General features: G+C 46.8%; 1 protein-coding gene across 2 annotated transcripts in view; it reads left to right on the forward strand.

The window, feature by feature from the left end:
- The first annotated feature begins 2,176 nt into the window (after window positions 1–2,176).
- Window positions 2,177–15,778, forward strand: part of RGS20 (regulator of G protein signaling 20) — a 60,137-nt gene continuing 46,535 nt past the window's right edge. The window contains exon 1 of one of the 2 annotated variants that reach the window (XM_045286313.1): window positions 2,177–2,195. Coding sequence is in view for 1 of the 2 variants with exons in the window: in XM_045286308.1 (XP_045142243.1) it covers window positions 3,087–3,146 (60 nt within the window). In the remaining variant the exon portion in view is untranslated. Of the gene's footprint in view, window positions 2,196–3,044; window positions 3,147–15,778 lie in introns of those variants that run through there. The other variant, XM_045286308.1, reaches the window with a different exon arrangement.

Raw genomic sequence — 15,778 nt, forward strand, 5'->3', positions numbered from 1 at the left:
GTGTGCTTCCCAAATCACCCACCCCACCCCCTCATGGTGCTGTGGGCGCTTCTCCAGGACCCCTCCTGACTCCCAGCTCCCACGCCTACCCTAAAAGATCTGCGGCTGAAAATGTGGGCGGGGAGGGGAGCGTCTGAATAGCGAGCATTAAAGCCCTGGGACACGGGCCCCCTTTCCCCACGGAAAGGAATGGGGGAGAGCGCAGCGGGAGACAAATCAGCCAGCGCTCGCTGGCAGTGACCCCGAAAGCGTCTCATGAATGAGAATAGGGCTGTCGCTTTCCTTCTTCCCGTCGACAGTCGATTCCTACCAGCCTTCAGCACCCATGGAAAACTTACCTAGCCTGGCGATCGATGACTACTGCAGATCAGCGGCCACCTCGCCAGGACTCAAAGCCACCAGATCGCTCCGGCCGTCAGAACCCTGGAGAGCAGCCACCATGCGCCTGGAGCCTGTCCCACCCGCTCCGACTGATCCACTTCGGCGCCAAATGACTCCACAACACTCACACGCTGCTTCCTGCCCCTACCTTTTATTTTTCTTGGCAACCATCTCTCTTGCTTTTTCACGGAGAGATTAAACCGTCTTTTTGTTTTGCTAGAAGAGAGTGGTTTGGTTGAGTTAAGCTCCTGTGTGTGCATTTATAGTAAATGTTAATGGACAAACAGCCGGAAGAAAGTCTCAGAACTCAGAGCCCGGAGCAGAGCAGCGGACCTTACAAGGGACTAAGTCTAGAACCTGGGCTGTTAACAGAACGCTTGCCTCCATCTCCAAGAAAAACATGTTTACCTTCACTTGCCTGTTGTGGTTTTCTAAGCAACCTGTGGGAGCTGTAAGACGAAATTCCGTGTTCCCAAGAATATGGTAGGGGTGAAGAAGAGCGCCTGTAAGACGTTCGTTTGAAGGAAGGACCCCAACATTGAGTCTACCCCCAGCTGACCCTAGCACAGTCAGGCAAATGGGCCGATCTGTTCCCGACCCTACCCGAGGTGGGGCTGGATTCCCTGAGTCACTTTCTGCAACTGTGCGGGTCTCCTTAGCGCTCTGTCTCACTATAGCCAAATGCCCCATGCTGGGCTTCTCAGGAGATGGGCGAGGTAAGGGGGCGGGAGCACGGGGATGGGGAGGCGATCACACAGAGAGTGGGAAAGCAACAATTGCAAAAGGGAATTCTCTAAATTTTAAATAACCAAGTGTAGGTGCTTAGGGTGCATACCAATGCCCTGGGCATGTTAACTTGCAGTCTGATTCTAGAGGTCAGGGGGGAGGGGGGGGCTGGTCCTAGGCGTCTACACCGCCCCAGATGTTACCAAAGCAGTGGTCCAAGGAATATGCCAAGTAGCACGAAGTCAGAGAGCCAGGGACTCAAGACCATCGAACCAAGGGCTTTTCATTTAGCTTTCACCGACCTCGTTTCTGTAGCTCTAAAGTAAGGAGTCCATTTAAGGGTTAAATTTTCTTCATTCTGTGGCGGGATGTAACAGTAACGGTAACCGGTTCTCTCTTTCTCTCTCCCTTCCTCCCTCCTCTCTCCCTCCTCCCGTCTGCAGCCGGCGCAGATTCCAAGTTCGACCGCGGCCCAGAAGTTGTAGGGCCTGCTTTCTAGCTGGTTCTCCGACCTCACGCAGCTCTTTGCTCACCACCTCCGGCAAGTTCCTTCGGAGAAGCCCGGGCGGCGCCGGGACCTCTCCCGCGGGCTCCCCGCCCCGCCAGAGGCCGGGCTCTCTCGGGGACACCCCGCGCGGCGCGGTAGGCTCTCGCTCCTGTTTCGAGCAGCGCTGGCATTGCCAGGCGCCCCCCGGGCCCATCTGCCGGCTGGTTCTCGGAGGCCGGGACCGGGGACCACCGCATAGCGCAGGGCTCCGGGCGGCCGGTGAGTACCGGGGTCTAAACCCCGCCCTCCCCTCCACCCAGGCCCCGGGTTCCCCCTTCACCTGGGCGGACCCCTTCCACCCCGGGGGCACGGCCGGCGCCGGGAGGAAGGGGCAGCGACCCCGCCCCCTCGCCCGGAAGGTTTTGGAGGCGACGTTGTTTCTCCGGCGCCCTTTCCTCCCGGGTCTCGGAAGAGGGCGGAGCCCTCACGCTTCCTTCGCAGGCTGCGTTTCCAACTCCGTTTCCCCGGAGCCCACACTCCTCTGCGCCCCCGCCCTGCGTGCGTTCCTGCTCCCCGCGCGGAGGCTGCAGGGGGGTCGTAGGTGAGGGGGGGCGGGGGAGGCAATGACGTGCTGCTAGGTTTGTGGCAGATTCACGAGGCTCCCCTCAGAGCTCGGGCTCTCGGGCCGGGGCGTGGCCGTACCCCACAGGCTACAGGGCCGCACGACCCTCGGGACCTGTAGGCCTGGGCCGCAGGCTCCGCCGCCCCCCTGGACCCCCGTTGGCCTCTCCTGGGCTCCACGGGCCCCTAGGGAATGGAGCAGGAGCGGTTGCCGAGGGCCTCGGTGGGTCTGCGGTCAGAGGTTACCCTGAGGAAGGGTTCAGTCCTTTCTAGGCGTGGCCCCCCCAGCCCTTTAAAGAACCCCCAATAAAATGATTAATTTTTTAAAAAAGAAAACGTTTTGAAAAGGATGATGGCAACACATGTACAAATGTGCTTGACACAATGGATTTATGGATTGTTACAATAAAATGATTTTTTAAAATTATTTAAGAAAAATAAACCATCCAGTCCCAGTGCCGCGCTTTCCTGGAGAATCAGCGCCCTCGCTGCGCCAAGCCCCCAAAGCCCACCCCACCTCCGACCCCCGCAGTCACAAACCCCAGTTGGCAGTTTCCCCCACTGGTCCCTCCCTGCTCTGCCACCACTCGCCAAGGCGGTGAGTGACACTCCCGGGCTCCAGGTCCCCCGGGATACAGGAGATTCCTGAGCCCAGGAACCGCTGTTGAGTGCGCCCCCAGCCGGAGAGAGGCCGGAACTGGGATGGGGGGGTGGGCGGTACCCCGGGCAAAAGTGAGATGGGGGAGGGGAAGGCCTCGCGGAGGAGGAGGGAGGGAGTGGGGAGGAGACAGGAGCCCCGGAGCGAGGCAGTAGAAAGCTGGGCACCCGGAGGTCCGGATCTTTCGAATTAACGCAGACGCTCTCAAGACGCATGCGCACCGGAGAAGGCGGCGACCGCCCAGCCGCCCCGGGAGTGGACCGCGGGGGCACCGTGAGTACCCCGCTTCTCCTGGGCCCCAGCCCCTGGGCTCCGCGAGCCGGTGCGCGTCGGCCCGCTCCCCGCTCCAATGTGGCTTACAGCTTACAGCAGGTCCAGGTCCTCGGCCCTGAGACCACCCAGCACCCCCGATAGCCCGTGCAGATTTGGGGGTGTAGGCTGAATGTGTGTCGTCTGAGGGAGGCGTACAGCCACCAGAACCAGTTTCCACCGAGCCCGCCGGTGGCAACGGCGCGCGCGCTTTGCCTTTAAAATCTAAAATGCAAGCTAGCTGACTGAAGCCCCTGTCGGAAACTCGGGCGCGTGGAGAGCGGCGGTGATTTTCAGTGCGCAGATTAAAACGGAGGGGGGGCGCGGGGGGCTTGCGGGCGAAGGGTAATGGGGAGAGAGAGGAGACCACTCCCAAGCGAGGACAGTGACCCGGCAAGGGCCGTAGCGGAGAGCGCCAAGCCTCAAGCAGCAGCCTGTCCACGGAACGCGTGAAGGGCGCGTTTCTCTTGGGCTTCGGCCTTAACGTATTTGCAGACCCACTGGATAGAGCCCGCTCCTGCATCTTGCCCACGCCACTATGGCTCGGGCGCGGGCGCTTCTTCAAAGAACCCCAATCTGGGGGCTGCGCTGAGGCCGGCGCCCAAGGCTGCGGAGACCGGAGCGGAGAAGGAGGAGGTGCAGAGCTCTGGGGGTGCGGAAACGGGTCGTTGTGGGGATCTGTGAAGTAAGCACACGCCCCCCCCCCCAGTGCGGCGTTGCACACCCCCTTCCCAAATGGAACCCCTCACGATAGTGGGTGGACCCAAAGCTGCGAGCAGCGGTGGCATTAGGCATCTGTGTGAGGGGTCAGCCTACCCTTCCCCATCCTCCCTTGAAGATCTAGGGTAGGGTGGCTGGGGAGGGGGTAGCCCTTGAATAGTCTGGATGCTCGCCTCCCCGCACCCTCACACTCCCGCCTCTGGGTGCGCCATTCCTGGCCCTCAAGGAGTCCGGGCTTAGGCGCCCCAGTTGAAGGTGAGCTCTGATCGGTCAGAGGGCTGATGGCCCAGGTCCAGGCTAGCCCAAAGTGGAGGGACCCTAGGCTAGGAGCTCAGAGAAGCACTCTGCTCTCACAGAGTGGACGCAGTGGAGAAAAGAAGGTGTATGCAGGGTTTCACACCCGAAAGAGGCACCTGTGGAGTAGAACATCTATCTCCCTTACCTTTTCAGAATGTCAGAGCCCCACCACCACCCCAAGTTTTCACTGACCAGGAACCCTGGTGGTGTGGTTCCTTGGGGCTGTGGTGAGCAAAGTCAGCAGTTCAAAGCCACCAGTCGCTCTGCGGGAGAAAGACGGGGCTTTCTACTTCTAGAAACAGTTTCAGTCTTGAAAACTCACGCAGTTCTACCTGGTCCCATAGACTCAACATCGACTTGATGGCGCTGAGATTTTGGTTTTTCACCTGCCTTGGATAGGAGCCACACTCCCTTCAGAAGCTGGCAGCCCCGCTATGGCTCCTCGTTGTCCCTGGAGTGCAGTGAGGGTGGTGCATTAATTCCTGGGTTCATGCCCCTCTCAGGGCCATCGGTTGCCAGGCCCTTGCATGGATTGGCTTTATTTCATGTCAAGTAGTTCTAGACTTGGGAGAAATATGAGGCTTTCTACTCCAGTGAAGAGCTACAGTCTCGGAGGACGTAGAGTTTCCGGAGGTGTTGGAGCAACAGCAATCTAGCTGAGAGGAATTACTAAGAGGCAGAAGAAGGGCAAGCATGATAGTGGGGCAGGAGGAAAGTCAAAGGAAACAGAAGGACAGATCTAGGAAGCAAAGCTATGGACAGAGGTATAAGCATAGGTGTGCACTTATGTAAACATATTAATTCATAAAAATAGAGGTATTGGCCTATGTACATATATTTATATGGTAATACATTGAGGAAGTGGACGGACTTTGGGTCTCTGCTCAAGTCCTCCCTCAATGCAAAAGCCCTCTGTTCTAATAACCTGGCATTCTGTGATGCTCACCCTCCCGACATGCTCACTGAAAACAAAATGGGTGCATAAGCAAATGTGATGAAAAGAGCTGATGGTGCCTAGCTATCAAAAGATAAAATGTCTGGGGTCTTAAAGGCATAACGTTAAACAAGCAGCCATCTAGCAGAGAAGCATAAAGCCCACATGGAAGAAGCACACCAGTCTGTGTGATCATGAGGTGTCAGGTAACAGGCATCAGAAGACACAAAACAGAACAAGAAAACATTGTTGAGAAAGAGGAGGGTTGGAACAGAGACCCAAAACCCATCTGTAGAAAATAGGACATCCCCTCACAGAAGAGTCACAAGGAAGAAATGAGTCAACCAGGGCTCAGTATGGCACAGATGAAACACAATATTCCTCTGGTTCTTTGAGGCTTCCTCACCCCCCACTATCATGACCCTGGCTCTGCCTTTCACCTCTGGCTAGACCGGAGCATGTACACTGGTACAGATAAGAGCTCACAACTCAGGGAATCCAGGTCAGATAAACTCCTCAGTATCAGAAATGGGAGTAGCGATACCAGGAGGTTAGGGGGAAGAGGGGAGGAAGGGGGAACCAATTGCAGTGATCAATGCGTAATCCCCAGGGGGATGAACAACAGAAACATGGATGACAGCGGTCAGTGTAAGATATGAAAACAATAATAATTTATAAAGGGGTCTCGAGGGGGTAGGAAGAGGAGCTGATACCAAGGGCTCAAATAGAAAGTAAATGTTTACGAAATTATGATGGCAACATATGTATAGATATGCTTGATACAACTGATGTATGAGTGGTTATAAGAGTTGTAAGAGCCCCCAATAAAATGAATAAAAATAAGTTGATTTTAAAATTAAAAAAAAAAAAGAATCTCAGAAACACAGAAGCGGTTCTATCCTGTCCTATAGGACAGTCACTATGGACTTCATGGCAGGGGGTTTAATTTTTTTGGAGCTCTAGACTCGGGAGAAAGATGAGACTTTGTATTGCAATAAATATTTACAGTCTTGGAAGCCCACAGGCACAGTTCTACCATGCCCTATAAGGTCCCTATGAGTCAGAATCAACTCAGTGGCAGTGAGTGAGTGAATTCTAGACTAACTGTGCAATTGACATTAAAAAGGGTCTAAAATGGACTTCCTCCCCAAGCTTGGCAAAGACATTGGCACAACTAAGATTTGCAGTTTAATATTTTTGTTAAAATATTTTTTGCTCACAATCTAATTATGTACTGGGTCTCATTCTGTTTACCTTGTACCATTTAAGTGTTATATTTTGTGTATCAGTAACACAGATGAAATGCCTGTTGCCTAATGGTTAAGAGTCCTGGGCTCTGCTCCCAGCAAGCTACATGCTTACTTTCTCCTTACCTTAGTTTTTACTATCTGTAAAGTGGGGACAGTAAAAGAATCTACCTCATATTGTGGAGTTTCTCTGGCTGATGCAAAAGGTTTATGTGCCTCTCAGCCAATCAAAATGTTGGTGGTTTGAATCCCCCTCAGTGTTGCCTTGGAAGAAAATCTTGGTGATCTACTTCTGAAAATAAACCTATCGTGTTTATGGGTTTATTTAAACACCTGGCGTTGCCATGAGTCAGAATTGATTCATTGCTAACTGTACTAAACCTCACAGGCTGGCTTCCAAATTCAATAAATTAATATAGTAGAGCTCTTACAAATGTGCTGCACACACACGCACACACACACAATTAACTCTTCATTTGCTATTTTGCTATAATGGTGCTCAGTTGGCTATGTAGACTTTACATTTTTAAAAGATTAGAAATAAATATATGTACATTCTGAATGCTCTAAACAATATATATAATGAACCAAAATTAGAAAATGAATACTTTTTAAATATACCACCCAGATTTAATATAATACATGTCTACATCTGAACCCTTTTTATTTCATTTATCTCAATAGCCAATATTTTATATTAAATTATCTAACATTTAGGATCATCTATACTCTTTAATCCAAAATATCTCATTTTATAAAATGTATTCTAGAAATGCACCTTAGCCAGGTACTGTGGCCAGCCTATGTGAGCAGTGTAGGACTGCTTCGTGAAGTTCTCAAGGTTGTGACCTTTGTAAATGGACAAGCTTGTCTTCCTAGCGCCTCTGGTTGAGTTTAGTCCATAAACCGTTCAGATGGTAGTCCACTGTACCTAACTGCCTGCCTGTCCCACCAGATAACAAGGGCCAACATTGAATTAAAATTATGTCTTCTAACTTACTCTCTGGGGCTTTTCACCCCACCTAGGTGATTTCTTTTTTCCTACAATCTGTGAACCTTTCGTCAAAAGGCACTGCATAAGGAACAGTACATATGCAAGTGTTATCTCCAACACAGAGAGGGATCTTGCAACACTGTAATGATTGCTGTTGTGAGACAACTTCGTGTGGACCCCACACTAGAAGACACAACTTGCCCAAGATAAAGTAAGGTCACATATCAAGCTGTAATTTAAGGTCCCTCTTGAAGGTGACTTTTGCTGCATATTCCATCAATCCTTTCTAGAAGTCTTATTAGAAATCACTTTTGAGCTTTTCTGAAATTCTTAAAAATTTCGCGATTGGCTTTGAAGGTCCATCTTCTAGGAAGGCTTTTTAGAAAAAGCCTTGAAGTTAAATGGATGGAGATTCTATGATCGCAGAGTCCGTGGATTCCCAGGAGTAAAAGAAGAAAAGTTTTCCTATTTAAATGCAAGAGCCTGGTTGGTCTTATTTCAGGAACTTGAATATCAAGTTCCTAAAATGCTGCTGCTTTTTTATTTTTTTCATTTCTACCTGTGGCAATCTAATGACTTCACCTTACATGGGCACTTGGCAGATGGTGGTGTCCAGCTCTCACATGAGTGGTATAGGAATCAATGTAGCCGAGTCTTTCTAGTGAGCATCTGGCCTTGAAAGGTGAATTATAGAAATTATCTTCTATAAATGATCTTCTATAAACTTCTAGGAATTTCTGCCTGTTTCATGAAAGGAGGAGAATAAGAGCTTAATGTTCCCTTTTAACTATGCATCTCAGGGATACCTGCCACATACCCTTAGACAAGCGACAGCCATTTCAGCAGATCTGAGTTTTGAAATCACATGTTAATTCAGATGTCAATATGATTATAATGTCCAGTAGAGAATGCAAAGGGACTTCAGATTTTCAGGGAAAAACGAAATCAAAAGATCATGGAATTTTCTGAAGCCCTCTCATACAAGCAGATCCCTGGTAACAAATGAGATCCCTTCCTAAGTGTGTGTTTAATGAATTTGTCGATATGTCAGAACAAATGCAGACGGCGATTATTTAGCCTTGCACAGGAAAACAAGGTTCCTAAATTGTTTCGATGCTTTAAAGGTTGTGCATGCAGTGAGGGAGGGAATTGTGATGGACAGTTTGTTTCAAACAAATAAACAAGCTAACTCCCATCAAGTCGATGCCAACTCACAGTGGCCCTATAAGACAGGGAACCCTCTGAGTTTCCAAAATGCTAAGTCTTCACTGAGAATAGAAAGCCTGTCTTTCTCCTGCAGAGCAGCTGGTGGTTTTGAAATGCTGACCTTGCCTTTAACAAACACATAAACTCTGCACCACCACATTTAATTCCGATGTTTAAAAGTGAGGGCAAATTTACTTAACACTAAAAGGAAAGTGTCAGTTGGCTGAAACCGAGGGCTCACTGTATTGTGAATTATTTTTTAATGTGCCCCAGGTGAGTCAGAATAGGAACTTATATTCAAATAAGCAATGTCAGTCATCAAATAACAGGGTAGGTTCATCTGGGTCAGAGCTTAGTGTTTAGTACAATTAAGTGTGAGTCACTGACTACCCAGCATCATAAAGATGGTCCTGGAATGTTGAGTAGATTAGATGACTGTACAGTTTTGGTCAGTTCATCATAAGATTGAGTGGGTTTGTTAGAGATCACTCATAATAAAGTTTGACGTGACTAAGTGCTCTGGTAGTATAGTAGGCTACTGGTTGGGCTGCTAATGGCAAGGTCAGCAGTTCAATACTCCCAGTCGCTCTGTGGGAGAAACATGAGGCTCTCTACTTCCTTAAACATTTACAATAATTGAAACCCACAGTTCTATTCTGTTCTATATGGTTATTCTGAATCAGAATTGACTCTATGGCGGAGATTTAGTGAGTTTGTTGTTTTTACAGTGCTCAATATAATAGTATGTGATTAGGAATCCATAGCCTTGATTCTAAATTATCTGATGATATTATCTATATTTGTGTAGAGTCATTGGCCAAATATGAGTTAAATCTTTTCTTGGTTAGTAATGAAATTTTAATTCAGTCATTTCAGTGTTTATTAAACCAATTGACATTTTTTAATTTGGGAGAACTCAATTTTTAGTTATGAATCTTTCTCTAAGCTGTAAAATCGTTTTCAAGTACATGTTAGCATTAGGATCTTAGATAAAGGCAACCCTACAAAGTTTCCCGGGGTTTACCTGATGTGAACACTGTACCCCACAGCCCAGCAGTCAAGGAGAAATCCTGTTTTCTCGTTGTCTGGGTGTGTGCCCTGTCACCTCTTCTAACTAACCCAAGGGAATTTCAAGTGAAAGGTAGTTTATGAGCCAGAGCATAGATTTGCGCTGCTTCTTTAAAGTTAACCACACTCACACGCTAAGGTTGTATGACCAGAATATGACCAGAATCTGCCTAGATTCGCAGGCTGTTCTTCTTATGCAAAAACAGTAGAAAGAGATATAGAGCCTTTTCGTTTTCCTTGCCCCTTCCCTTGTAAAGGACATATCACAGGGTGGAATGTAGATTAGATTTAAGGGACTGGATTTCTTAATCTATAGAAAAGTTGTGTTGATAATTAGTGACAAGGAGCAATTATCCGTAGAAATAAAATTAGACCACTGTTCAGAAGTTTGTGAACGTTTTCTCCCTTCATCATATGCCTTTATTGTGTTTCTACAAATATTAATTTTTATGGATAACCTGGGCACTGCTTCATACATCTGCTATATAGAAAAGTGTAGATGCCTATTTGCTTTTCATGGAGATCACACACAAAGAGTTGTTGACTTCTTCTTGACTTAATGGAATTTCTAGAAAATTCAAGTACTAGGATTTTTTTATAAATTTCAAGTGGAATCAAAGTTTCTACACAAGTTTGATAGGTTTGGGTGACGAGAATTTTGATTTTGTGAGATTTTTTTATTGATTTTTACTTTGTTTACTTGAGTTATTTGCTATAGGAAAGTGTACATTTCTTAAGTGTGCAGTTCAGTAAACTATACATTAAGTCCCCCCATTGAACTAATGACCAACTAGCCCAGGCTTTTTTCATCCTCAAACCTCGTGACATTTTGAGTTCCTTAGAAGTGAAGATTGCAAATTTTCTTCTCATATATATTTTAATTTTAACTTGTTTATTAAAATTATTGTGGAAAAATAAGGGGGCTTGGTGGCAGGGCCTGCATCTAGGGCTTAATTAACCCCCTTCTTCCATGGCTCCTTCTTTCTCTTTATCCTATGCCAGAGGATACTGAGACTGGGGCTCTCTTTACCAAAGACAGCTTTGTCTTCTTCTGCGGTGGGGTGGGCTTCGGTGACTTGTGCGAGAGCCCCTTCTGATGCTTTTTGCCAGGGGGCCCTCTGGGCACATCTCCATTCACCTGGGGCACCTTCTGTTGTTTCTTCTGCAGCTTTGGAGTCTTGGCGGGGGTGCTGGAGCTTGCTGTGGGAATTGCAGAAGTACCAGGGCTTGTTATGGGGGTGCTGGGGCCAGGGCTCTTCGTGGCAGGCTCCCCATCGTCCTTATCCTCATATACTTTGTGAGGTTATGAAGAGAGACCAGTTCCTGTAGAAGGAGATTATACTTAGTAGAGGGTCAGGGAAAAAGAGGAGCCTCAATTGATGAACACGGAGGCTGCAACAATGGGCTTAAACATAACAATGATTGTCAGGATGCTACAGGACCAAACAGTGTTACATTCTATTAGGTAAGGTTACTGAGTCATACCTGACTAACAGGCATCTAACAACAACAATGATACATTATAGGTTGGTTCGCAGCATCCCTGATCCTTATCCCCTACATGGCACCAGCATACTCCACCTGTGATGTATCATGCACAAGAGAAGAGCTAAGGAAAAGAAAAATGCTGCATAATTCTGCATTGTGCCAACCAAAAATATCAAATGTTCCCTGTGGTCAAAATCCCTACCCAGTGAAAACCACTGCTCTACCTCAAGATAGAAAATATACCGCACTTTTGATTACTATACCGCCTTTTGCTTCCTCACAGCCAGTATTCCCACAAACATTACAGCTCATACTCGTATAATCACTCTCTCACCATATATCAACTCTGCCTGCTTTTGACCCCTATATAGAATTATATAGCATATACCCTTTGCATCCCTCTTCAGACTCACACAACACATGCAATGACTCTGAGTGCAGGAAAATCACAGGCCAGTGGGTGGAAAGTCTTGTAGATCCAGTGGCAATGGAAGTATCTCAGCACTGGTGTGGGTCTGCTTGTGGCTCCTTCAGCTTCAGGGCTCTAGCATAGATCCATGTGTCTTGTCCTCAGGAATATCTCGCAGGGAGTGAGTGTGTGTCCTGCCTGAAGCAGGCTATTTATCCCCTTAGTGCCTCCAAATGAGGTCATCAAGCTGTGACCTGATTGACAGGCTAACCTCCACCCCTTCTCTCTTAATAGTCTCAAATTGACAACAGATTATGTAACTACTACAATGCTGCTACTTCTAGGTCCAGTTCAGAGGATTTCAGTTTTCTTTACATTGAGTTGTAATCCATATTGAAGGCAATCCTTGCTCTTCATTAGCAAATGTTTCAAGTCGTCCCCACTTGTCTGCATGTTGCAGGTTATTAATAAGCCTTGGGAGCCCTGGTGGCTCAATGGTTGTGCTTTGGGCTGCTAACAGCCATGTCAGCAGTTCCAAATCACCAACTTTTTCACTGCAGAGAGATGACGTTTTTACTCTTGTCAAAAGTTAAAGTCTCATAAACCCAAAGTGGCAGTTCTACCATGACCTACAGGGTCACTATGCATCAGAAATGACGAGTGGCAGTGAGTTTGCAGTGAAATAGCATTGGTGCTACATTCTTCATATAATCCAAATTCTCTGATTTTTGTCCAACATGTAGATTGAATAAGTATAGTGAGAGGACACAACCCCGACACATACATTTCTCAATTTTAGATCATGCAGCAGTAGCCCTTTGTTCTGTTCACAAAACTACCTCTTGATCCAGGTATACGTTCCACAGATGCACACTGTATTGTTCTAGGAATCCCATTCTTCTCCAGACTACCCAGAGTTTGTTATAGTCCATACAACCAAATGCCTTTGCAGAGTCACTAAAACACTAGTAAACATCTCTCTGGTGTTCTCTGCTTTCACACAAGAACATCTGACGTGAATAATGATATGCTTTGTTCCACATCCTCTTCTGAATCCAGCCTGAACCTCTGGCAGCTCCTTGTCAATGTACTACTGCAACCATTGTTAAACAATATTCAGCAAAACCTTACTTGCATGTGGTATGAATGATATTGTTCTATACCAGTGATTCTCAACCTTCCTAATGCCGCTACCCTTTAATACAGTTCCTCATGTTGTGGTGACCCCCCACCATAAAATTATTTCCATTGCTACTTTATAACTGTAATATTGCTACTATTATGAATCAAGTCACCCCTGTGAAAGGGTCGTTCGACCCCCAAAAGGGTCACGACCCACAGATTGAGAACCACTGTTCGATACGCTGAGAATTCTGTGGAGTCACCTTTCTTTGGAAGAGGTACAAATCTGGATCTCTTCCAGTCAGTTGGCCAATTATCTGTCTTCCAAATTTCTTAGCAAAATTGAGTAAGTGCTTACAGTGCTTCAACAGCTTGTTGAAACATTTCAACTGGTGTCCTGTCTACTCCTCAGTTTTGTTTCTGGTTGATGCTTTCAGTATAGCTTTAACTTCTTCCTTCATAAGGTAATTAGTTTATTGTGCCAACCTGGCCAATAAACACATGTGGGGTTAATTGAAGGGCGGAGAGATAAATAGCTTGGTGAGCCTCGCCTTTCAAGTTCTCAGGTCTCTTGCTTTGTGATGCTCCAACCAGGGTGCAGCTGCCTTAGCAGTTCCCTGCTTCAGCTGGCAAGGCTGACTTCCTGCAAGACATCCCCAAGGAGATGCCACATGGACCTACCCTGATGCAGCCATGGGTGCTGGAGCAGCTGTGTGGAGACCCCTGCCAGCACTAAGGTGCTTACACCCTCACTGATTTGGCTTTCCTCCTGCAGTCGGCATCATTGCGTCTGTTTTGTGAGATGGAGGAGGACTTTGTGGATTGGTGTTGGACATATGGGTTAATGGATTAATGTTGGATTTGTGGGCTTGGGCAGCACTGGGCTGGGATGTTTTCTTGATGTGCACTTACCCTTTACATAAAACTCTCTCTTATACTTGAGTTTCTGTAGATTTGTTTCTCTAAAGTACCCAGACACATACACTTCAGTACCATTGGTTCTTGCTCATATGCTACTTCCTGAAATGGTGGAATGTCAACTAGTTCTTTTTGGTACAGTGACTCTGTGTCTTCTTTCCATCTTCTTTCGATGCTTCCTGCATCATTCAATATTTTGCCCATAGAAAATTTCAACACGGTAACTAGAGGCTTGAATGGTTTTCCTGGGTTCTTTCAGGTGAAGGTGTGCTGAGCATGTTCTTCCTTTTTGGTTTCTAACTCTGGGTCTTGGAATTTCATTACAACATTTTACTTTGTCTTCTCGAGCTGCCCTTTGAAAATTTCTGTTCACTTCTTTGCCTTCATCATTTCTTGATTTGCCTTCATTAATCTACAATTCAGAGAAACTTTCCTGTCTTTCAGTGCCCTTTTGTTTCCTTCATGTAGGATATTCATGATGTCCACCCACAGCAAACAGAGGTCCTGAAGGCTTTACTCCCAAAGACTTTTCTCCACCCATGTCATATATTTTGAGGAGGCAGCTACTTTGAGAAGGCAACTCTTTCCTCAGCCATATTTTGAGTGCCTTCCAACCCAAGGGATTTGTCTTCTGGCACTATCTCTGAGACTCTTTGTTACTATTCATTAGGCTTTCAGTATCTGATAACCTTCCACTGATGTCAATAAGGTTTTCAGTGGATAATCCCTCTGAAGTGGAAAACCTCTCATCATGTGCTCTTTGTCTAGAAGCTCTGCTGAAGCTTCTTCACTTTGGGCGACCCTGCTGGTATATAAAATACCAGTGACATAGCATCACACCAACATACAAGCCACCATACTACAACAGACTGGCAGATAAGTGGTGGGAATAGTTCTTATTACCCTCAAAAAATGAACAGATATGTTGTCGTGGAAAATATATCCTCAGTGCAACTTCCCTGGTGCTTGTCTAATCAATACAGTTTCTGTGTTCTTAAAATGTCTTCCGAATAAGCTCTCCTGATCAGCCTGATCAATGTTACACCCCACCCCCTCACCCCCAGAGAAAAACAAACAAAAACCAGTTGCCATAATCTGAGCTGATTTCTCAGTGACTAGAATTTCACGGACCGGTAAATTCCCTCAACAGCTAACTATTTTGATTGATCCTTGCTCTGTGGACGGTATCAATAAATCCAGAGCTCCTGCCTGGTTATTTGTTCCATAAAATCATCTTCATTATCTTCAACCTTGCTTTAAAAGACTGAACTAGCCAATCTTTTGCAAACCTTTTGGCAACCATTGAGCCAAAGTTTGCTTTTAAAATTATAAATGAAAAAATATATATAAATGCCAAACCATGTGAGATCCCATGGTCAGGGGCTATTAGCAACCATAATTCTGTAGTCTTCCTCCCCTAGTATCTGGACATCAGCCACAGTTTTTTCATGAGTTGAGATTTGTGAGAATAATTTAGAGGAATTAACACCAGACTGAATTCAAGGAACTGGAGATTAAAGATGTCCCCAGAGTCCAACTCTTCCAAGATGCAATTCTGCTTCATGTTCCCGCACTCCTCCCCTGAATGTATTACCTCGTGTCCCCAGATTCTGTGATTCACAGCAGTGCCCCACAGAAATCTGCAAAATTTTGAGAAATGTCAAGAGGTGATGAATGTTGTTCAGTCCTCAATCTGAAGGGCAGACAGAGGAGAGCCACATGCAAGGTCCAGAGCCAGAAGCCAAAAATGTCCACAAGTCACAGCAGGTCTTTCTTCTATCAAAGCTCAGTCAGAAAATAAGGTTATAGCTTTCCAAGTGAGGTGATATGGGCTAAAACTGTATGGTGGTGCCAGTATCTATCCAAGGAAAACAAAGGATGGTGTCTTAAGTCACATCTACTTAGGTGGAATCAAGGATGCCCCTAAGAAAACAAAGCGGTGGGGGAAGGGGGGGAGAGGGAGGTGGCTTGGTCCACACTCCTTACTAGGGTCAAGTCATAAACTCATCCTAAACCTGTGCATTAGTGTAGTAGAAAATGCCCTCCAGAGGCCATCTAGCAGGGAAACAACAAAGCCCACCTGGAAGAAGCACACCAACCCTTGTGATCACACGGTGTCAAGGTGTCAATGGGATCAGGTATCAGGCATCATAAGACCCAAAACAAACAACCATTTTGATGCAGACAGAGGGG

Source organism: Echinops telfairi, unplaced genomic scaffold, assembly GCF_000313985.2.
Source record: "Echinops telfairi isolate 266 unplaced genomic scaffold, ASM31398v2 ScPeMD7_1;HRSCAF=3_0, whole genome shotgun sequence".
Taxonomy (NCBI): Eukaryota; Metazoa; Chordata; class Mammalia; order Afrosoricida; family Tenrecidae; genus Echinops; species Echinops telfairi.